The sequence below is a fragment of the Phyllostomus hastatus genome, unplaced genomic scaffold, assembly GCF_019186645.2.
Source record: "Phyllostomus hastatus isolate PE091 unplaced genomic scaffold, TTU_PhHast_1.1 phas_contig_86, whole genome shotgun sequence".
Lineage (NCBI taxonomy): Eukaryota > Metazoa > Chordata > Mammalia > Chiroptera > Phyllostomidae > Phyllostomus > Phyllostomus hastatus.
Window position 1 is genome coordinate 94,488,603 of NW_025333977.1, and position 22,827 is coordinate 94,511,429.

The 22,827-nt window shown below is 35.9% G+C and overlaps 1 protein-coding gene and 1 pseudogene across 4 annotated transcripts in view; both read left to right on the forward strand.

The window, feature by feature from the left end:
- Positions 1-21,708, forward strand: part of PAK2 (p21 (RAC1) activated kinase 2) — a 91,093-nt gene extending 69,385 nt beyond the window's left edge. For all 4 annotated transcript variants that reach the window (XM_045851066.1, XM_045851064.1, XM_045851065.1 and 1 more), the window contains 7 exons: positions 175-223; positions 942-1,054; positions 3,445-3,562; positions 6,596-6,695; positions 9,394-9,590; positions 17,345-17,482; positions 17,909-21,708. In XM_045851066.1, coding sequence (XP_045707022.1) covers positions 175-223; positions 942-1,054; positions 3,445-3,562; positions 6,596-6,695; positions 9,394-9,590; positions 17,345-17,482; positions 17,909-17,995 — 802 coding nt within the window. In that variant the 3' untranslated portion in view covers positions 17,996-21,708. The remainder of the gene's footprint in view (positions 1-174; positions 224-941; positions 1,055-3,444; positions 3,563-6,595; positions 6,696-9,393; positions 9,591-17,344; positions 17,483-17,908) is intronic.
- LOC123826922 lies at positions 1,991-2,543 on the forward strand (annotated as a pseudogene).
- Positions 21,709-22,827: the final 1,119 nt, after the last annotated feature.

A 22,827-nucleotide genomic window follows, 5' to 3' on the forward strand; every position in this document is an offset into this window, starting at 1 on the left:
TGCTTCTTTTTCTTATTTTTTTTCTGCTTTTGTTTTTATTTTTATTCTTGTTATAGATGTTAAGTCTTAAATGCTTAATCCCATTTCATTTGTTCTAAATATAAAGTCTTTGGATATTATAAATGGTGGTGATTTAGAAACCTTAAATCTGGCTGTGTCTTCTTTTCCTCCTAGGGCTTCTGGTACAGTTTTCACTGCTACCGATGTGGCATTGGGACAGGAGGTAGCTACTTTTTCATTGTTCTGGGTATTATCATTAGCTTTTAGTATAGGAGGAAACTAGAGAAACCTCTGAATAATCAATAGAAATCGCTTTTTCAGTTGAATCTGGTGAAAGAATTATTCTGTGTAATTTTAGAACACTTGTCTTACTAAGGAGAAAAAAGAAGGACTTAATGTGTTGTTCTATAAAGAAGCAAATATATATATATTTTTTTAAATTTCCTGTCTTGGAATGAAAAGAGAATTAATTCTAGGCACTGAGCTGTCTTTGAGTTGGTTAATCAATTTCAAGAGAAATCTAAAAATATTTGGGCTTGCCCTGACTGATATAGCTCAGTTGGTTGGGTGTCATCCCACAGATCAAAAGGTGCCAGTTCAATTCCAGGTCAAGGCACATGCCTGGATTGTGGGCCCAGTCTCCAGTCAGGGAATGTGCAAGGGGTAACTGATCGAAGTTTCTCTTACAAGTTGATGTTTCTCCCCCTTCTCATGTCTCTAAGAATAAATAAATAAAATCTTTAAAAATATTTGAGCTGTCTGTGTTATAAAGCATGGCCATAGGCAGTATGGAAATAAAAGTACTGCCAACTAGTAAATTATAATTTCACTGTATAATATTTACAGTAAATTGAATTATTATTACCTGATTGGTATTTGTAATTTTGTTAAGAGAATTAGAAAACTTGTTTTGATTTTTTTTAATTCTGTTTCCATCATAGGTTGCCATCAAACAGATTAATTTACAGAAACAGCCAAAGAAGGAATTGATCATTAATGAGATTCTAGTGATGAAAGAATTGAAGAATCCCAACATAGTTAATTTCTTGGACAGGTAAATAATGAATACTTCTCAAGCATTGGGACAAAAATATGGAAATTTTAAATTTCATGGCTTTGCGGGGGTAGCCACTTTAGTTAGACCACAGTAGAATGTCTGTGCTGAAAAGTAAGCTTGAAAGAGAGGTAAAAGTTGCATACTGCCGTTGAACAGTCCCCTTTTCTCCATAGGCACCAGTTGACAAGTGAGAGAGGGCAATTAAATGAAGGACATTGCTGCTGGTGCTCATATTAGTTACAAAGGTTCAGAAGTAGAAACATTAAGGGAAGGTGATTCATATCTTGACTAACAGGTGATGGGTCACACAGTTTCTAAACTTGTAGATGAATTTTTATTTTAGATGCTTTCATGGGTAAATAGTACATCTTGTCAAAAACTCATTTAATTTAGGAATTAATGTTAATAATAAGCATATCTTATGCTTTGGCCATGTGGCTCGGTTGGAATGTCATCCCATACACCAAAAAGGTCGCATATTCAGTCCCTGGTTAGGGCACATACAAGAGGCAGCTCTTCGATATTTTCCTCTGACATCGATATTTTCCTCTGACATCAATATTTCTGTTTGTTCCTCTCCCTCTCTCTAAAATCAATAAACATCTTTGAGGATTTTTTCTTTAAAAAGTATATTTTACAATTATGTGTGTTTTTTAAAGCAGTTACATGTGAATGAGTTATAAAAATTAATAAAAATTATAATAGTGATTATTGCAGAGACAGGTGATTATCGGTGATTTTCTTCCACATTTAAATTTGTTTTGAATGGAGCAATGATAATCCATTTTTAGACTTTAGCCCTAATAATTGGGACCTTGCTCATAGAAATAAACATTCCAGGAGCATTTTAAAAATAGTATTTTAAATCATTATATCATGGTAGTTAAGAAAAACCATGCATTTTCCAGATGTGGTGGAGTAGAAGGTGCCATCATGGGAGTCAGCATCCACCACAATAAAGACAAAAGTTTCAGCACAAATAACCCAAGAACCGTGACATCTACCTAAGGCTGTTGGTCAAGCTATACAGGTCTCTAGCCAGAGGAAACAACTTCACCTTCAACCAAGTGGTGCTAAAGAGGTTGTTGATGAGTTGCACCAACCAACTACCTCTGTCCCTTTCCCAGATGATCCGGAAGATGCAGCTTCCGAGTAGGGAGGGCAAAACCACTGAGATTGTAGGGACTATAACCAATGATATGCATGTCCAGGAGGTGCCTAAACTGAAGGTTTGTGCACTTGATGTTAGCAGCCACATTCTCCAGGCCGAGGGCAAGATCCTCACCTTTAATCAGCTGGCCCTGGACTCCCCCAAGGGCTGTGACAACATCTTGCTTTCTGGTCCTCAAAAGGGCCGAGAGATGTACAGTAATTTTGGCAAGACCCCAGTAGCCTCTCACAGCCACACCAAACCCTACCTACATCCCAGGGCTGGATGTTTGAGCACACAAGAAGCCAGTGGGCCCACCATGGCTATAAAAAGTAACCCCAGATACTACCTTGTTACTAAAAAGATTTTCTTTGCCCTTGGCTAGTGTGACTCAGTTGGTTGAAGCATCATTCAGTAGACCAAAGGGTCACGGGTTTGATTCCTGATCAGGGCACATACCCAGGTTGCAGGTTTGATCTCCAATTGGGACACTATGAGAGAGAACCAATTGAGGTTTTTCACATTCATGTTTCTCTTTCTGTTTCTCCCTTCCTCTCGCTCTCTAAAAGCAATGAAAAAATGTCCTTGGGTGAGGATATTTTTAAAAAAAGAAAAAAAAATTTTGGATGATGGGCCAGACCAGGTACTTCAGTTGGTTAGACCATCGTCTCCGTATGTCACGGTTGTGGGCTTGATCCCTGGTGAGGGCACATACAAGAAGCAACCAATGAATGCAAAAATAAGTAGAACAAAAATTGATGCCTCTATCTCCCTCCGTCACTTTCCCTCTCGCCCCCTTTCCCTCTCCCTCTTTCCTTTTCCTCTCAAAAAATCAATTAAAAAAAGATTTTGTATGCAGAAAGAAAAGCTATAAGCTTTGAAATCAGTTTATGCTTGGCTTCAGATTCTCATTGTCATTTATTAGCTATGCTTAACCATTCCAGACTTCTGTCTCTTCATCTGTAAAGCAGGATGAATAAATCTACCTCAAGTTACACTTGTTGGCAAACTTTAAAATTATTCAGGAAAATCGTAATCACCCTTAGTTATTTTTCTGTGGTGTTACATAGCAGCTTTCCAGTTGTCTTCCTACTTCTCAAAGCTACCAGCTTTCTAGTTTTGTTATGAGAATATCTAAACTTTGAATTCTTACATACAGTGAATTCTGAACATACAGTGCCATGTGTTTAGAAAAAGTAAAAGTATGAGTGTATTTTGTGTGTGTTCTTTTTTTAAGTTACCTGGTGGGAGATGAATTGTTTGTAGTAATGGAGTACCTTGCTGGGGGATCACTTACTGATGTTGTAACAGAAACCTGCATGGATGAAGCACAGATTGCTGCCGTATGCAGAGAGGTGAGTTTGTTCCCATTGATAAATTATGGGTAGCAGGAGATGAAAAAAAGAGAAAGTTTTTCCACACAGGTTAATTTTATTGTGTGAGATACTTTTTTTCTGTACACATTCTCTGCAAGTTTTCCCCATACCATTTCATTTTGCATGAGAATTTCAGCCCTTTATATGTAAGATCATTTTGGAATGAAGCATGGACCTTTGAAGTGCTGAACTCACAGGTGAATTTCGGTGCTGTGATCATTATAATTCATTGTGTAAACAAGATGTTTAATGCAGCACTCAACAGCGGAAATGAGGACTCTAGGGCAAAGCAGGACGCATGCTAGTTTCAAGTGTTAATACATCTGCTTCTGGCTTTATTGATCTCATTGAAGGTGCAGAAGCTGTTTGCTTTTAAATCCTAAATTCTGCTAAATTACCTGTGTAAACCAAGCCTGCTTCCTTCAGCTAACATTTTCTACAAATGAGACTTGGGTTAATGATTTACTTATTGTCATTGAAACTGTGATACTACTTTTGAATATCTTAGGAATCATTGTCACAAAGGACAAAATTGTGAAAGTTTTTAAGACTGTTAATGTTTTCTTTGATTTGGCTGTCACCATTTCTATAGTGATACATAAGTGAGTTGGAAACTTTGTTCAGATGGGAATAGTACATATAATGGGGGTTTTGGGAAAACTTTAATTCTGATTTAATTGTTCCCCACCTAAGGGGCACAACTTGCTTGGTTGTTTTAGTAGAGCAGGAAATAAATATTTGTTAATGAATATGATAGTTTAATAACATTACTCTTAACAAAAAAATGTTGGTTACTTAAAGGCTGATAAATCTTAACAAGAATTTATACTTACTTTGTTTTTCTAATAGTTTTGTTTTTTTTTTTTTTTTTAGATTTTATTCATTTTTATTTTTAGAGAGGGAAAAGAGGGAGAGAGAGAGAGAGAAACATCAATGTGCAGTTGCTGGGGGTTATGGCCTGCAACCCAGGCATGTACCCTGGCTGGGAATCGAACCTGCAACACTTTACAGTTCACGCTCAATCCACTGAGCTATGCCAGCCAGGCGTTTTTCTAATAGTTTTTCATAATTTTTATAAAATTATTTTAGGAGTTCTTTCAACTGTGGCAAGTTTGTTTGTATTTGTACAAGTGTTTTTCTGGGAATTTGTTCTTTTTCCGGAATCTGTTTAAATGCTTGGTAAATGTAGTGTAATAATGTACATAGTTTATCTGTTTTTTTTTTTTTCTTGAATGATAGAATATTTTGAATATTTTTACTCTTTTTAAATGATGTACAGATTTTTTTTGGTTCTACTCTGATGAAGGTAAGAAATAAAAACACAACTTTTTTAGAGTTTACAATTTACATACACTTTATATTTAAAAATATAGAGACATGCAGATTTTTAAAATCTAACCTCATTTTTACTTTTAAGGAAGAGTTTTTCCTCATGTTGAACTCAGTGCTTTCTAAAACATTAGCATAAGAAGAAAGTTATTCCTTTATCATTGGCATCTAGATTGTAGATATAGCTTTATGTAAAGTCCTCCTAGAAGAAATGAAAACATCTTACATCACATTGATAAACAACTAGATAGAACCAGACTACCCAGGATCTTGCCTGCTTTTCATGGCATGTTGATTGAACTTGAGTGTCTGAGATTCATATGGGAATAATCACAAGTTTATCCTTTACTGCTCAAGTGATTTCTAAAGAGCCTTGTGCATGTGTTTGCCAAGTGTTATATACATTTAGGCATTTAAACCTGAAAAGGCCTAGAAATTATACAGATCTACCCATCATTTTATAAATGAAAATATTGAAGACTGAATGATAGGACTGGTTAACACATTTCGTACTGCTCATGAGATTTCTTGTGTTTCGAGTGCCATCTGTTAAGGACCACTCCGAGTTTTCTTGTGTTTCGCGCGCTGTCAAGGACTGCTGGAGAGTTTTCTAGTGTTTCCAGCGCCTCAATTCACAAGCAAAAATGAAGTATAAACAGTTCTGCTATCAGAAGAGTCCCACAAACAATGGGAAGACAAAGAAACAATTCCCAAATGAAAGGAAAGGAGGAAGCCTCAGAAAGAATGCTAAATGAAATAGAGGCAACTCAACTATCAGATACTGAGTTCAAAGCAGTGATTGTAAGGAAGCTCAATGAGCTCACAATGAGCTACCAGAAACTACAGGGAAGCTACAGTGAGCTCATTGCAAATGATATCAACATGAAAAAGGAAATAGAAACTATCAACAAGGGCCAAGAGGAAATGAAGAACAGTTTCTGCTATCAGTGGCGAGAGACTGGATAATGGATGACAGTAATGAAGGCTCTCCAGAACCAGAGACAAATCTGTCCAGCCCTTCCCCTGGGGGTGCAAGGAGAGCACCTCATAAAGATCCACCCAAAAGGTTGTCAGGTGATATGAAGCAGCATGAACCTATGTGTATTCCAGCGAGTGGAAAGAAAAATTTCCTACGAGAGCCTGCAGAGTTTGTGCTGCCCATGGAAAAAGGAGCGAATCTAGATACTTAAATAAATTTTGTTTGGTACCTTTTCATAGAAGAAAATGTTTTATGCAGTACCATACGTTAAAAAAGTACTAGGAACTTTAATTGTTTAATTAGTTGTTTAATTGTTTTTGTAAATAAAAATGTTATAATTATTGAAAAACACCACCTAAAGTGCATTATGATCTGTAGGATGATTTAAATAACATGCAGTTTGCCCAAAAACGTGCGGTCCCTGGCGTATGTCTTAGAGATTTCTATGCGGTATGCAATGTGTTAAGATATCATTTAATAATTATCTCTGGGTAAAACCAGAAGTGAGAGATGGGGGATCTTATTAAGGTGTCTTATTTTTATAACTTTGTACATGAAAGGATGTTTTTTCTTTATAAATGTAAGTATTGGAGTATCTTCTGCTAGACACTAGAAGGAATGCTCAGACCCTAAGTGTACTACATGTGAACCTCCCTTACACTTTTCAGAGACTGTTTCATTGATCGGTTTTTCCTTCTGTTCAGTGTTTACAGGCGCTGGAATTTTTACATGCTAACCAAGTGATCCACAGAGACATCAAAAGTGACAATGTGCTTTTGGGGATGGAAGGATCAGTTAAACTTAGTGAGTAACAGATAAGCACTTAACATTTATTTGTTATTTATTATACTTTTCTGCCTTTTGTTAAAGCAGAAACTTCTGTTATTAATATTCTTATGACAGTATATGGAGAGGGAGGGAGAACAGTGGTAAAGATTATGGACTCTCAACTGGGCAGCAAATAGCAAATCTGCTGTGCTTGCTGAATAATTTTAGGTGAGTTACTTAATCTCTGTGTTTATGTTCTCATTTAAACATACAGAAATTATAGTATCTATTTCAAAGAATTCTTCTGAGGATTAAAAATCTAAAGTGCTGAGCTGCAGCCAGGGTGGCTCAATTAGTTGGAGTGTCATCCCATACACGGGAAAGGTCGTGTTTGACTCCCAGTGAGGGCACACACCTAGATTGTGGGTTCAGTCCCCAGTCGGGGCACATGTGGGAGGCAACCAGTTGATGGTTCCTTCCTCTATTCTTTTCTCTGTCTCTAAAATTAATAAATGTATGTTGTTTTAAATTTATTTTAAATCTAAAACACTGAGGAACAGTGCCTAGGACTGTCATAATTTTGGTGCTGTCTTCAAAAGATAAACTTGAATTTGTCTCTGTCTTTTAGGAGATTTTTGTCAGGCTGTTCAGCTTTCATTGGATTTAGCAATGTGGCCTAATCATGGGAGGGCTATGTGACCCTGACCTCAGAGATGACAAGGGGAAAAAGAGTCATGGGGGGAAATGACAAGTTTTTTTTCCTCTACTAGCTGTAATTTCTCAGTTCTGACCATGCCCTCTATATGATTTAAAAACTTCTGTAAAAAAATTCTACCAAGGTTTATCCAATTGTGCAAAACTCAAGGCATTTCTTGGATTAGTAAACCAAAAACTTTTTTGTCTGTTCTGCTTGAGTTTTGCTCCTTTTTAAACATCTCTCTAACATAGGCTAGGAATCAAACCTGCAACCACAAGAAAGGAGGTCTAGTTTCTATTAGATGGTCGAAATGTAAAATTACTACTCTTAATCTTAGTAGGCAAGTTAAAAATGTCTAATTTTGGTTAATACAAATATAAACTGAACTAGACTTTTTTGGATAATATTTAATCCTGTCTCTTCCACTTACTAGATGAATGATCTTGGGTAAGTTATCTAAAAAATTAAATGCCTCAATTTCCCCGTTTATAAAGTGGAAATGATAATAATGTACCTATCTTAATAGAATTATCATAAGGATGATCTGTGTTAATTCTTATAAGGTACTAGGAACAATATCTGTTTTTTTATAAGTTTTCATTTTCACTATCAGTAGTCATATTTGACCTAACAATTCTTTTATGATTTGCTTCTACAGAATTACTAAACATATGCACAAGTACAAAGATGTTCTCTGCAGCACTGTGAAGAAAAACCAAAATATCTTAAATGTGTAGCACTATGGGAATGGTTAAATAAGTTAATAATATTTTGTTTTTTAAGATTTTATGTATTTATTTTTTTTTTAGAGAGGGGGAAGGGAGGGAGGAAGAGAGGGAGAGAAACATCGATGTGTGAGAGATACATTGATAGGTTGCCTCTTGCACACACCCAGTGGGGCCCTGGCCTGCAACCCAGTCATGTGCTCTGACTAGGAATTGAACCAGCGATCTTTCGATTCCCAGACCGGCACTCAATCCACTGAGCCAATGTCAGCCAGGGTAGTTAACGATAATTTTATATTCTTTGATATAGTTATAATAATGAGGTGCATCAATGTATTAATATGGAAAGATCTCTAAAGTTATTTTTAAAACTGTATTAATTAGGTAGAAAGAAGCAAGCCATTCGCAGATATTTTTTGTATGTATGTAAATGTATAACAGAAAGTCTGAAGCTTACAAACAAATGTTGACAGTAGTTAATGTATGGAAGAGAATAGGTTTAACAGTGGAAGGGTGGGAAAAATTCTAGATTTTTATCCTGACTTTGCCACTAAATGAAAAGTATTAGATACTAAACTGGATGCTAGTTTAAAATGAGGTGATTGGAGTAATACAGGTTCACATCTTGTAGGTACAGTTGCAGTTAAATGTGCTCTTTTTCTAGACTTTGCCAAGTTGAATGTTTAGTGATTAGCTTCTGTTTCTTTTTTTCCAACATAGTTACCATTTTCTGACCTTTGCCTGATTCACAGCATTTAGTTTTTACTTTTAATTTAGTTTTGAATTGAATTTAGTTTTAGTTTGAATTTTAGTTTAGTTTTTTGACAGCATGTTGACTTTTTCTTTTAGACCTTTTTCAACTTTATTAAAATCTGTAGGATAGAATTTCTTATTGAATTTATTGGGGTGACATTGATTAGTAAAATTATGTAGGTTTCAGGGGTACAATTCTATATCACATCATCTGTATATTTTGTGTTCACTACCCCAAGTCAAGTCTCCTTCCATCACCATTTATCTCTTCTTTATCCTCTCCTACCTCCTTCACCTCTTTTTCCCTCTGGCTAGATTTAATTGTCTAGAATAAAATACCTCCTGATAATTTGCTCTCTGCTTATGGGAAGTAAAAGCGAAAAAGTGAGCGTATGTAACATCATCAAAATATTTGTAAACCCAATGTGGTTGGCTTTATTAATACAATCTTAAGAAACGAGTGGCTGTGTAGTCAAATGTAATTATAGTCATCTAAAGTGAACACTAGATAAAAACATCTATGGACACCATTAACTCTAGATTTTTTTTTCCTTTTTAGCTGATTTTGGTTTCTGTGCCCAGATCACTCCTGAGCAGAGCAAGCGAAGTACCATGGTTGGCACGCCGTACTGGATGGCACCAGAGGTGGTTACACGGAAAGCTTATGGCCCCAAAGTGGACATATGGTCTTTGGGTATCATGGCTATTGAGATGGTAGAAGGAGAGCCTCCATACCTCAATGAAAATCCCTTGAGGGTAAGACAAACACCAGCCTTATTTTAAGAAAAATACTTTTCTTTAAAACATTTATGTGGTACCTGCTTATACCAAGCACTGGTCAAGAATTTAGGATGCAAAGTTGATAAAAGCCTAGTCATTTTCCTCACTGTGCGTCTAAAAATCGTTTGCTTCTGGGGTGAGTTGAATGTGTTAGGTAAAAAGTTTGTAGATTTTTTAGTAAGTTGAATGCTTTCTAATTTTGCATACTAAGTAAGAATTTTCTCACTTTTCTAGAGAGTTAAGGGCCCCTAGATACCCTTCAGATATCAACTTTGAACCTTGGCTCCTGGTACTACTAGGTACAGAGAAAAGGAAAACAAGATCACAAGTTAAAGTTAGGTAAATGTCCATGTTAAAGCCCGTGTTCAAACAAGAGAGTGAGGGTCCTAAGATACAGACGCAGTCAGTCAACTTTAAACAATTGAATATTCAGCTGCTGAGGGTAGAGTTTCAGCATTCCTCCCTTTCCCTTCCCTCTTTTCCCTCCTTCCTAACTTCCTGCCTTTTGTTTCTTTATCTTTTTTTCTTCTACTTCTACTTTTAAATTACCGTATAAGGCTCAATGCGGTACCACTTCACACCTACAAGAATGACGGTAATCAGAAAGATAAACAATAGTAAGTGTTGTGAGACTGTGGGGAAATTGGAACTCTTCCACATTGCTGCTGGAAAGGTACAGTGGTGTGTGTGGCACTTTGAAAAACAATTTGACAATTACTCTAAAAGTTAGCATTGAGTTAACTTAACCTACCAATTCCAGTGTGAGGTATATACCCAAGAAAATTAAAAGCATACATCCACACTAAAACTCATACATGAATGTTTATTGCAGCATTATTTATAATAACCAAAATGTAGAAACAGCCCAAATGTCTTATCATCTGAAGAATGAATAAACAAAAGTGGTATATCTATGCAACAATATATTTTTTAGCCAAGATAAAAGGAATGAAGTATAGATACATCAACATTGAACTTTGAGAACATTATGCTAAATGAAAGAAGTCAGACGCTAAAAATCACATGTTGTATAATTCTATTTACATTTGATTCTTAATGATAGTTTGGTTCTATAAAGCTGTAAACACTGAATAAATGTACGCAAAAGACAGGGTTAGGTTTTTGTAAGCCTCTGATCACAACATTTTTGTCAACTGATTCATATACAACCTTGCTTTATGTGTGTTTCTGTTTCAAGACACACTACTTAGCATATATTGTGGACTTAGTAACATTGAATTCACAGCTATCAGCAGTATGGCTCATGCCTGAATGAAGCTTACCAAGCACATACATATTCTTCGTAAGGCACATCACAACCTTCTTGCACTTAGGAACACCAGACAGCACTTCGGCATTGAGCTTTTCACCTCTGTGCATATCCATGAATGACCACAAAAACACTTGAGAATATTGATTTTGGAACTACAAATGAATTTTAGCGAATAGGCTGATTTAAATATATGGAATATGTACATAGTGAGGATTGGCTGACTATCTTTCATAAGATTTCTGTAAAGACAGATTAGTTGTTTCTGGGGACTGAGAAGAGGAGGGAATGGAGAGTGACTCATAATTTGCATGGATATTCTTTTTGGAGGGATAAAAATGTTCTGAAATTAAACAGTGGTAATGGTTGTACAACCTTGTGAACATACTAAACACTGAATTGTATACTTTAAAGTTTTTATTTACTTCTTTTTACAGAGAGGGGGGAAAGGAAGGAGAAAGAAAGGGAGAGAAACATCAATCAGTTGCTTTTCACACACCCCCAAACAGGGACCCAGCCTGCAACTCAAGCATGTGCCCTAACCGGGATTGAACCCACAACCTCTGTCCTCAGACCAGTGCTCAATCCACTGAGCCACACTAGCCAGGGCTGAATTGTACATTTTAAAAGGGCGATTTTAGCCCTGGCTGGTGTAGCTCAGTGGATTGAGTGCAGGCTGTGAACCAAAGGGTCACCAGTTTGATTCCCAGTCAGGGCACATGCCTGGGTTGCGGGCCAGGTCCCTAGCAGGGGGCATGCAAGAGGCAACCACACATTAATATTTATCTCCCTCTCTTTCTCCTTCCCTTTTCCTCTCTCTAAAAATAAATAAATAAAATCTTTTAAGAAAATAAATAAAAGGGTAATTTTAAATTGCTGTATGTGACTACAGTTTATTGCCAGAGATTTAAAAGAATTTTTTTTCCAAGTAAGTTGGACATGCTATTAAATGGGCTCCGGAGGCCAAGGTAATGGGTATGTGTAGGAGATTCCCTATGTGGATGGCATGAATTTTAATTGTTTTTCCTGGGTGCTTTTTATCTTCTTGCAAAGATTCCAGTTCAAGTAAGCAATTAAAGAACTGTTATAGAGGTAGTGAATTTTAGAACACTTTTAAGAATGATTTTTAAAACCTTCTAATTTTTTTTAAAGATTGGATTTATCCATTTCTAGAGAGAGGGGAAGGGAGGGAGAGCATCATCAATTGGTTGCCTCTCATACATGCCCCAACCAGGACCAAACCCACAACCCAGGCATGTGCCTTGCAGGATGACACCCAACCATCTGAGCCATGCCAGGCAGAGCTAAAACCTTCTAATTTTATTGATTTGTTCAGTAAATATTGACTCAAAGATCTGCTCTATTAGGCACTGTTCAAGGCACTGTCTAAAAAAACCAACATAATTTTTGTACTCATAGGAAAAGGAGAGAAGCAATAAACAATAAGAATCATATGTAATATATTAAATGATGATGGACTCTTAAGTACTGGGACTGGTAGGCAGGAAGTCAGTTGAGTTCATTTTCAAAAGAGTGCTTTGAAGAGAGCTTTACAGAGTTGACATTTGAACAGGGGAAGTAAGAGAGTGATGATAACTGAGTTACATAGAGGAGGTACATTGTAATCAGAAGGCATAGCATATGCAATGGCCCTAAAGCAGAAGCACTCCTGATGTATTAAAAAATCATTCAGGGTTCCAGCATAGTTAGCAGTCATTGAACACATAGCAAGAGAAAAAAAGGGTAGATAGTAACGAAATGAGGCCGGACTGTGTTGTGCCTTATTAGGCCTCTAAGGTTTCTGGATTCCACACAAGTAAGTTGATGAAACCAATGGTCAGTTTTGAGCAGAAAAGTGAAATGGTTTTACTTATACTTTAACAGGATTATCCTGGCTGTGTTGGAAAGACTCAAGGGAGATAAAGGCAAAAGAAGAACAATTAGGAGAGTGTTGCAATAATCCAGGCAAGAAAAGATGATAGCTTAGACAAGGATGATGTCAGTGGAGGTGGGAAAAGGTATTCTGGATTCTGGATGTATTTTTAAAGGAGAGCCTACATGAGTGAGAGAGAGATGACCGCAGGAATTGGGCCTAAGCACCTGAAAAGATGAAGTTTGAACTCAGTTCACTTGAATTGAAATAGGGAAGGGTATAGGTAGAGTGGGGGGTGGATGGGGTGGCAGGTAGAAGATCAGGAGATAACCTGTTAACATATTTTAGACTTGTTGAGATGCCTATGAAGACATCCAAGTGGGTATATTGAATAGGCTATTGGGTATGCAAGTCTGGGATCCAGGCTAGAAACATAAAATTGAGACTTATTATAAAGCTGTGAGACTACAGAGGATCACCAGGTCTAGTGGGCATAGACAGACCATAGAGGAGATTCACCTTACATCCTGAGACATTCCATAACTAACAGTTATGTGTCAGACTAGGATACTGAGAAGGTATGGCCAGAGAGGTAGATAAAACCAAATAAACATTTGCCCTGGAATCTACATCCAAAAAAAGTGATGGAAATATCAGCTTGTCAGAAACTACAGTTAAGTCAGGTAAGATCCAAACTGAGACTTGAGCATTGGAGTTGGCCCTGTGTATGTAATTGGTGGAAACTTAACAAACAGGAACTTCTGCTTCCTGCCAAGATGAAATAACAGGGACCAGATTAACCCTTCTACTGGAATATATAAAACAGTGGTTTTCAAGACACTTGGAGATCAGACTATGAAGAATAGTGATCTCTAAAAACAGGAAAGGCATGAGGTGAGCCCTACAATTGCTCCAGCTTAATGTCTTGAGAGTTTCCAGGCCATGCATAGGGAGGGACAATCCAGGTGGGGTGCAGGGACTCCTTGAGTTGAGGCTGTGGACACGAGTCTGGGGAGACCCAGGCAGCTGGAGTTCACAAGACACAGAGTGCAGGAGTGGAGAAACCTTCGCAGAGACAAGACTCAGGATTTGTGGAAGATCCCCATTGAGCATTCAACAGAGATTGGCATACCTGTGTGAAGAATCTATCCAGGGTCAGGATATATCCATCTGCTAAGATTGGAGAGAATGGGTACCTGCTGCTCACACAGGGTTGGGAATAGTGTCTATCTCTGCCAGCCCTAGTGGAGAACCTTGTGATTGACAGGATGTTGAGTAGAGGACTTAAGAGTCTTGTCTCAGTGATAGGAAATAATTACCCCTAGACTGCATGCTGCTGTAGTCTCACAAATCTTAACAGATTTGTTAGGTCCCACCTAAAATCTGAAAAACAAGACCCAAAGGGATTTGTTCTAAAGTTCCAAAGTAACTGTGTCCCAAAACAAAGAAGAATATTTATAAGACTACAGGTATATACAGCACCCAAATATCCAAAGTTTACCAGACAGGCAAAAGAGGAAAATTGCAACCTATAATAATAAGAAAAACTTACCCAGAACTCATGCAGATAAAAGCATTAGCACACAAGGACATGAAAACAATTTATATAACTGCATTCCAGTTGTTAAGTAGTAACATTTAGAATGTACATTTTTTTTTATTAAATTTACAAACTAATATGAAATTGGATAAATGGCAGGTAATACATACAGGAAAAATGATTGATGATTTAATAATAATCATAGACATAGTAATAGAAACTATCCAAAGGAAACATAGAGACAGAAATGAAATTTTTAAAAAGGTAAAATAGATGCCCTGTATGGTGTGGCTCAGTAGATTGAGCACCAGCCTGTGAACCCGTCATAAAAATCTTCTAGAGGGCCCTGACTAATGTGGCCCAGTTGGTTGGGCGTCATCCCACAAAGCAGAAAAACACCAATTTGATTCCTTAGGTTGCAGGTTTGATCCCCAGTCAGGGTACATATGAAAGGCAACCGATAGATGTTTCTCTTTCACATTGATGCTTCTCTCCTTCTCTTTATCCCTCCCTTCCCTTCTCTCTAAAATACATGCATAAATAAATATTTTTAAAAATCTTGTAGAGAACAAACTTAGGGCAATCAAATAATAGCTAAAACAATTATGGAATAAAGGTTTTGCTCCAAGCAATAAATCTAGATAAATATTTAAGTTCTTAGATAAGAAGTGGAAGAAGCCTAAAAGTGGGCTCTTTCAATTGTTCTAATGTATTATCTTTAATTCTGTCCCCCTTCATTACAAATGCAGTGAAATCTGCCCTGGCTGGTGTGGCTCAGTGGACAAAGTGCCAGCCTGAAAACCAAAGGGTCGCCAGTTCGATTCCCAGTCAGGGCACATACCTGGGTTGCAGGCCAGGTCCCCAGTAGGGGTCACGCAAGAGGCAACCACACATTGATGTTTCCCTCTCTTTCTTCTTTCCCCTCTCTCAAAATGAAATCTTTTAAAAATACGAAATAGATAGCATCAGTGAACTGTGAGATAAATTCTAATACGTGTGCAATGAAATTTGAAAGAAAAAAATCAGTCAACCAAGAATTGTACATCCAACAAATACCTTTTAAAAACTAAAGTGAAATAAAGATTTTTTTCAAACATACAAATGTTGAAAGAATTTTTCATCAGCAGATATACACTACAGGAAATATTAAAGGAAGCTTCTCAAATAGAAAATGGTAATATGGTTTCATATTAGAAAAATAAGAACACTAGAAATAGTAACTAAATTGGTAAAATATATATGATTTTCTCTTTATGTAAATATCTTTAAAATTTTTTAAAATAGATTTTATTTATTTACTTTTAGAGAGAGGGGAAAGGGGGGAGAAAGAGAGCAGTTGCCTCCCGAACACCCCCAGCCAGGGACCCAGCTGTAACCCAGGCATGTGCCCTGACCAGGAATAGAACCAGTGACCCTTTGGTTCTCAAGCTGGCATTCAATCCACTGAACCACACCAGCCAGGGTGATAAAACTTTTTAAAAAACACAAAAAATTAACAAAAAAAGATAAAACAGTTTCAATACAAATAATATTGGGGAAGAAAAGAACATGTATAAATAAAATGACAAACACATCAGGCTAAGGGGGAGAATCATAAGATTATACTCTGTGTGAAGTGGCATAATGTGGTGATGATGGTAATTGAAAGGTGTATGCTATGTAAACCCTGAAATGAGCATTAAAATAATGACAGAAAGAGTTACATCTACTCAACCTGGGCTAAGACAGTAAAATGAACCTATAACACTGGCCTGTGCTGCCATTCCCTGCACTCCTGTGAACTCAGCACGGTGCACAGTGGCCCGAGTCTGTTCCTGGTGCCTGGTGTGTAAATTCACAGACAAATATGAATGGGCAACAACAGAAAATGGTAGTAGAACAGTGGGAATATGCAATTTTGCACAGGAAGCATTGGGAAATGTTGTTTACTGTAGTCTACCTGATATTGGGACAAAATTCAACCAAAAAGATGAGTTTGTTGCTTTGAAAAGTGTGAAAGCTGCTAGTGAACTCTATTCTCCTCTATCAGGGGAAGTAACTTAAATGAATATTAGATTTTTTTTTTTTAATTTCATTTCTAGAAATTTAAAGAAAATAATCAGAAGAGTACATAGAGAATAATATAAAGATTTTCCAAAGGTGATTGATTAAATTATGAAACATTCATATAATTAAAGACACTAGTCAATTCAACCATTAAAATAATTTTCCGGCTCTAATCAGTTGTCCATAATGAAGAAGCTGGGGATATAGCTAGTTTTGGTTTTTGGGTTTTTCCTTTAAACTTTCTAAAAGAGGAGTTTTCAGTTCACAGCAAAATTGAGGGGAAGGCACAGATTTCCTGTATACCCACCTCCACGACACATGCATAGCCTCATTGTCGACATCCCTCACCAGAGCTTACATTTCTTAACAGTCAGTGAACCTGCATTGACACATCATTCTCACTTGGAGTCCGTAGTTTACATTAGGGTTCCTGCTCCAGATAGTATACATTCTGTGGGTTTGGACAAATGTATAATGAATGACATGTGTCCTTCATTATAGTATACAGTGTATTCACTGTCCCAAAAATCCTCTGTGTTCTGCCTTTTCATCTCTAGCTACATATATATAACTAGTTTTTTTAAATGGTTTTAATAAATTACATTGTTTTGAAATGTGGTGTGACTTGAAAAAAGCCTGGGAAAGGTAAAGGGGATGCTATTATATATGTTAATGGTGGGATTGTGGTCATTTTCTTTATTCCTTTACATATTACAGTTTTTTTATCATTATGTATTACACATAACCTCTACCTTCCACCCCTGCCCCCACCCACCAAAAAAAAGATGAAGCTAATTTTTGAGAAAGAAGTTGGGGAAATGTAATGTCTAAAACAAAGGAAAAAATATCTACCCAAGATGGGTAGAAAGAATCCTGACCTCACATTAGTGTTCTTGGTGACTGTCTTTACTGAAGTAAAAAAGGGCTACAAGTGTTATAAAGCACTCTCTCACTGTGCTGAGCTGCTACCTGAAGTATGTAACAGGTGTTCTTTTTTAAAGGCTTTGTACCTGATAGCGACTAATGGAACTCCAGAACTTCAGAACCCAGAGAAACTTTCACCAATATTTCGGGATTTCTTAAATCGATGTTTGGAGATGGATGTGGAGAAAAGGGGTTCGGCCAAAGAATTGTTACAGGTGAATTTGGAAATGATACTATTTTTGGAAAAAGTTGACTTTTTTGAGTAACCAACAGAAAGTTGACATGAGGTTATTAGTTACATTTCAATGCTCATTCATCAACAGTAGCATGGCAGTTGCCACAGTTTAGGATTTCATTTGCTGGGACTAACATAACCATCATATTATAATAAGTATGTGAATTTTTGCATATTATCAGTTCTCAGACCAGTTCATTGCTGGCATAGGTATCTGGGTCATTTAACTGTCATTTTATAAAGGAAATGATGTATTGGTTATGCCAATTTTATGCAAGTATTGAAATATGTGTTTATTAAATATACCATAGCCCTTTAAAATGTTTGGGGCTTTAATTGAAAGGGAATATTTAGCTTCTAAATTGGTGACATTTATAAATTTATTTTTCTTCCCTCTTTCTGGCAGCATCCTTTCCTGAAACTGGCCAAACCATTATCTAGCTTGACACCACTGATTATGGCAGCTAAAGAAGCAATGAAGAGTAATCGTTAACATCGTTGCCATGGCCTCATGTTCCTTTTCCATTTTCTAAAAGAAATATTTTAATATATGAAAATTATTACTCTTTCGGGTTTTAAGGAAATGGCCTGCACAACATGTAGGAAAAAAGCAAACAACTACTTCCTGAAGACAACCAAGAGAAAATTGCAAAACAGAATGACAACCTTCTATTGAATCCCTTCTTTAGGGTCCAAAAGGAATTGTGGAATGAATCACTAGCCTTCTTTCAGCAGACAGCCCAGCGGGGCCATTTATCATGCTTGAGAGTTGCATTTTATTTTGCTGATTTCATTGTAATAGATTCCATTCATTGTCCCTTTTGGGGTATTTTCAGTACTTGAATGGTAGATTTGAGTTCTTCAGTTATTTGTCTCATCTGCTGGTCTTCTTTTCTCTCTGTAGCTTTCTTTTTTCTTGAATTGCTCCTTTTGAGTTGCTTTGAGAAATTTTTCTAAGGCCTAAATTTGAGGCAAGTTTGATAGAAATTATGTAACTCCTTATACTGGCAAAGGAGATTAATATGATTTAACTTTGTATAGAATTAGAACCAGCTGTTGTAATATTTCAGTTCAGAATTTGAACTGGGGGAAGGGAAGAAAAGTATGTGATTTTTACCTTTTTTAACAAATGTGAAAGTCAATTTTAGAAATATCATGGTAGTGAAGTGCTTGGCATTTGTTACATGTATAAAGAGAAGACTAATAATCTATATTTATAACTAAATCATTGAGACAGAAAAAGAATCCCATTGATTGTACATCTTTATAATTTTGTTTTCTTTTTGACTGTTTCCTCTTCAGATTTGGCTTCAGGATTTGTTCTTCTAACTTTTAGTGTCCCTACTTTCCTCTTCCCCTTTTTTCCCCATCATTTTGGAAATAAGTTTCTGTATATGTTGTAATTTTAGTTTGTTTTTTAATTAACCTTCTCTCACCCTCCCCCTATAGTAAATAATATAATAACAATTGAATTTTCAGAATTAACTCTTTTCCATTTAAAGGAGAGAATATTTGGAGCTAGTAGAGACAAAGTGAGAAAGACTTGAACCTTATTGAGCTCTCAGATAATTAGATGAGATCGTATTCATGAAAGAGACTTGTCAGTTACATGGAGATGCAGCTGCTGACCAATAAACTGTAGAGATTTGTTAAAAACATTGTACCTAAACCATTACCAATGTTTTACTGTCTGAGAACTGACAGTAGTTCTTGATAAATTTATGGATCATTTGATATGTTGAGTTAGTTCATATTTTTTTTTCAAATAAGTAAATAATGTTTAGGTACAAAACTGGGGGAAAGGAAGAAAAATAAAATGTCCTTGTTGATAGCAATATTTTTTTTTATTCTAAAGATTTTAAAAGGTCTGTGACCTGTAGCATTATTAGAGTCTCCCTCCCCCCACCTACACCCCCACTTCTGGTCTCTTCTTCCTCTCCTTTTCCTCTCTCCTTATTTCTTTATTGTTTTGTATTTGGATGCAATACTGTCCTTTCTGACTGCCAAGAGCCACATAAAAGAGAAAAATCTGTGGTTTGATTTTGGAACATGGGAATGTTCCCACCATTCTCGTATTAATTTCATGCCTGCTTACCATCCTGTAATAGTACAGATCATGAATAAAAACAATTGTGATGTTTTGGAGTACATTGGGCGGGGGGACTAATACAGTTTTATTTCCTATCATTCCAGTCATCTGTGTATAAGATACAGATATAAGAATAGAAATGGCTGGTTTTTTATTGATAATGCAGGAAGTTTTTCACAGAAATGAGTAAAATAGATAATGAAACTTTTATCTAGAGCACTTAATGGTCTCTTTTTTCAATTCGATTCTTGACTTCACGTTTCTCTGGATTATATTGGCCTCTATAGCTATTACTGAATTACAGGAACAAGCTGGTTTATTTCTGGTGGAAAGCCACATTGTCTCTTTGAATTCCAGATTTGAACATTCTTTGTAAATAATTTTCTGGATGAATTACGGTGAAGAAGGTGCTACCAGTGAAAACCAACTAGATGATAAGACTGATGGTCATGACCACTCTAGCTGGCACCTCATGCATAAGTCACAAAGACCATATTCATTGAACTCAGTGCCAATGCCCCATTTGTATTCCTACAACTCAACAAAGGTCTTTCCAGTTTATAGAAGCAGTTTGGGGTTTGTATTTACAACTTTGGTTGGTTACCTGCATGTCCATTGCTGGCAACGGACTTTGTCATTAAAACCTGACTCCTAGGTTAAGGGAACTACACTGTGGTTTATTCTTTACTTAATTGGATAAACTAACTTGTAATAGAAATTTTGGTTCTGAAATGGGTCATTTTTAAACAGAATAACCTTAAACGCAGTACAGAATTGTGATATATCAGTCAATTTTAAATTACAGTGCTTAGATCTTACTGAAAGAAAAATTATATCTGAATCAAGGTTCATGTTTTTTAAATAACTGCTTTTTGTATTTACCCTTTTTGTCATCACTTCAGAATGAAAATTCCCATTGAAATCTAAAAGTTACCTTAGTCCTCTTGTATTATTAGGACAGTATTACTATAGTACTTATTTATTATATTTTAGACTCTAGCAGTCTTAAATTTTCCTTCTCCTTTTATTCCTTTTGCTGCTGTTAGGGACAGTTAAAACCGGGAAACCATGAAAATATTGAATATTTTATCCTACCTGGAATTGTAAACAAGTAGAGTGATTGTGTTAACATCAGAAACTAAGGCTTACACAACTCTCTTCATGTGTTGAATGCCTGGCACATAATTCTCTTCCCTTTCACTTATAAATATTAAGCTGCTTGTCTAGTTACCACCAGCCCTAAATGAACCTGTGCCTTTAATAAGCAATTTAAAACTACCTATGAGTATTTCTTTAAGGGCTCACATAAATATGTTTGTTTAAATATACTGTATTCTAGCCAGAATAAGTCTAGATCTGATCAAGCAGTAGCTATCGTTAGAAATAAAAAATATGAGTACTTAAAGAATTTGCATCAGTTTTTTAATCTAAAATATTTTAAATATACTGAGATCCATATCTAGTGAAATGTCAAAAAATCAATTCTAAAATATAGCCAAAATCCAGATTAGCGCTCATTTTGGTTTTGTTTTTTTATAGTGGATTTTCATAATAATATAAAAAAAGATTGTCTTCATTACTCCCGTAACAGATATTTAAACAATCCAAATCCATTTTTTCGCAGTACATGTATATGCATGTGTATAAGAAAGGAAAAATATGCACAAATACATTTTTTTCTCAACATATTTGTTGACCACTTCAGCAAAGACACTGTGGTAGGCATTGTGGGAATTACAAAAGAGAATCCAACACTGGCCTGACCTTGAGAGAACTGAAGTCTTTCTCACTCACCATTCTAGAATGTCGCCAAATGAGAGGGAGAAAGAAAATGTGTCAAGCAAATTTTCATTCTTCTGTATTAAGCAGAGAATTATATTTGGAATTGAACATTTTTAGTAGGGATGTGTTTTATTTTGGGTTTGATTTTTTTTTATGTTGGTAGATAGAAATGTAATTAAGTGAAAGCAGCTTTTGTCTTCAAATTTTATATTGACTTATTTTTAATTTAATCCCTTTTAATTATTTAATTGTTACATTGACATTAACTGCTGTATTTGATGACTCTGTTCAATAACTTTGTTCTTTCAGGGCTAGAAATAAACTTTTTATGTTCATTTTTCCCTTTCCTAAACTTCTTTAAGTTAGAATACTTTAAAAGAGTAAGTGTAATAAGTTTTCAAAGAACATTCTAGTATTTTTAAGGATAAATGTTTTTTAAACATCTCATGGCACTATTTTGAATGTATTACAAAGCCCAAATTAGAAAGGTATCCAGAAATTTAGGGGTGGTAAGAATGAGCCTTCTCCCTTCCAAACCAGGTTCTGAGTAAACTTCTTAGAGATATTCTGGCTGTCAGACCCAGGAAAACACTTCTGACTTTTGATACCTCCAGTAATTTGGCCTGAAATTCTAAGGCTTACCTGGCTGAAGAAATAAGCACCTTACTAGCATTTCTGTGTTAAATGGACCAAGAAAACTTTAGAAGTGCAATACTTTGAGACATCACTTCATTATACACATTTAAGTTCCAGTGTTGGATACCCTGACAGAGAACAGTTGCAGTGTAGTTTCACTATCAAAAACCAAAATTATACTTTTTTTTAGCATGGAGTTAGGGGTATCAGCAATGACTACTTAAAATGCATTTGTTATGAAGCTATTTAGTGCTATTATACTTGTATTTTTAGTGTTATAGCAAATACTTAAAATATTTGCCTAAGAAGTTACAAAAATGCGTGTAAAAGATTGATTTTGTAAAGCACCATTTGTATGAGCTTAATGCATGCTTTACTACTACTTTGATATTTGTGGCATTGTTTTAAATTAAGAAATTACTTTTTATGCTAAATTATTTAACAAGTTTTATGTCTTGAAGAGCAGGAGTAGAGCAACACAGGGGAAAGACTTTTTAGGTCTAGTTATTTTAGTTTTTTAACCAAGTAATGTACATAGATTAAAAACTAATGCTAATCTTAAAGTACTTGTAATGAACAGTGTGATATCCCAGTTTTAAACTTGCCTACTGCCAAATCCTGCTCCACAAAAGCATCTGTTTTTAATTCTAAGCTGTTTCCAGCATGCATTGATCTTCACCTTTCTAAATTATGTATTTATACAGGTATTTTTTGATGTTTCTAAATTGTACTTGAGTAACTTCCTGTTATGACAGGAATTTGGGTGCTATCATTACCCTCCCATTCTCCCATATATAGATCCCAGTTAAGAGAGATGG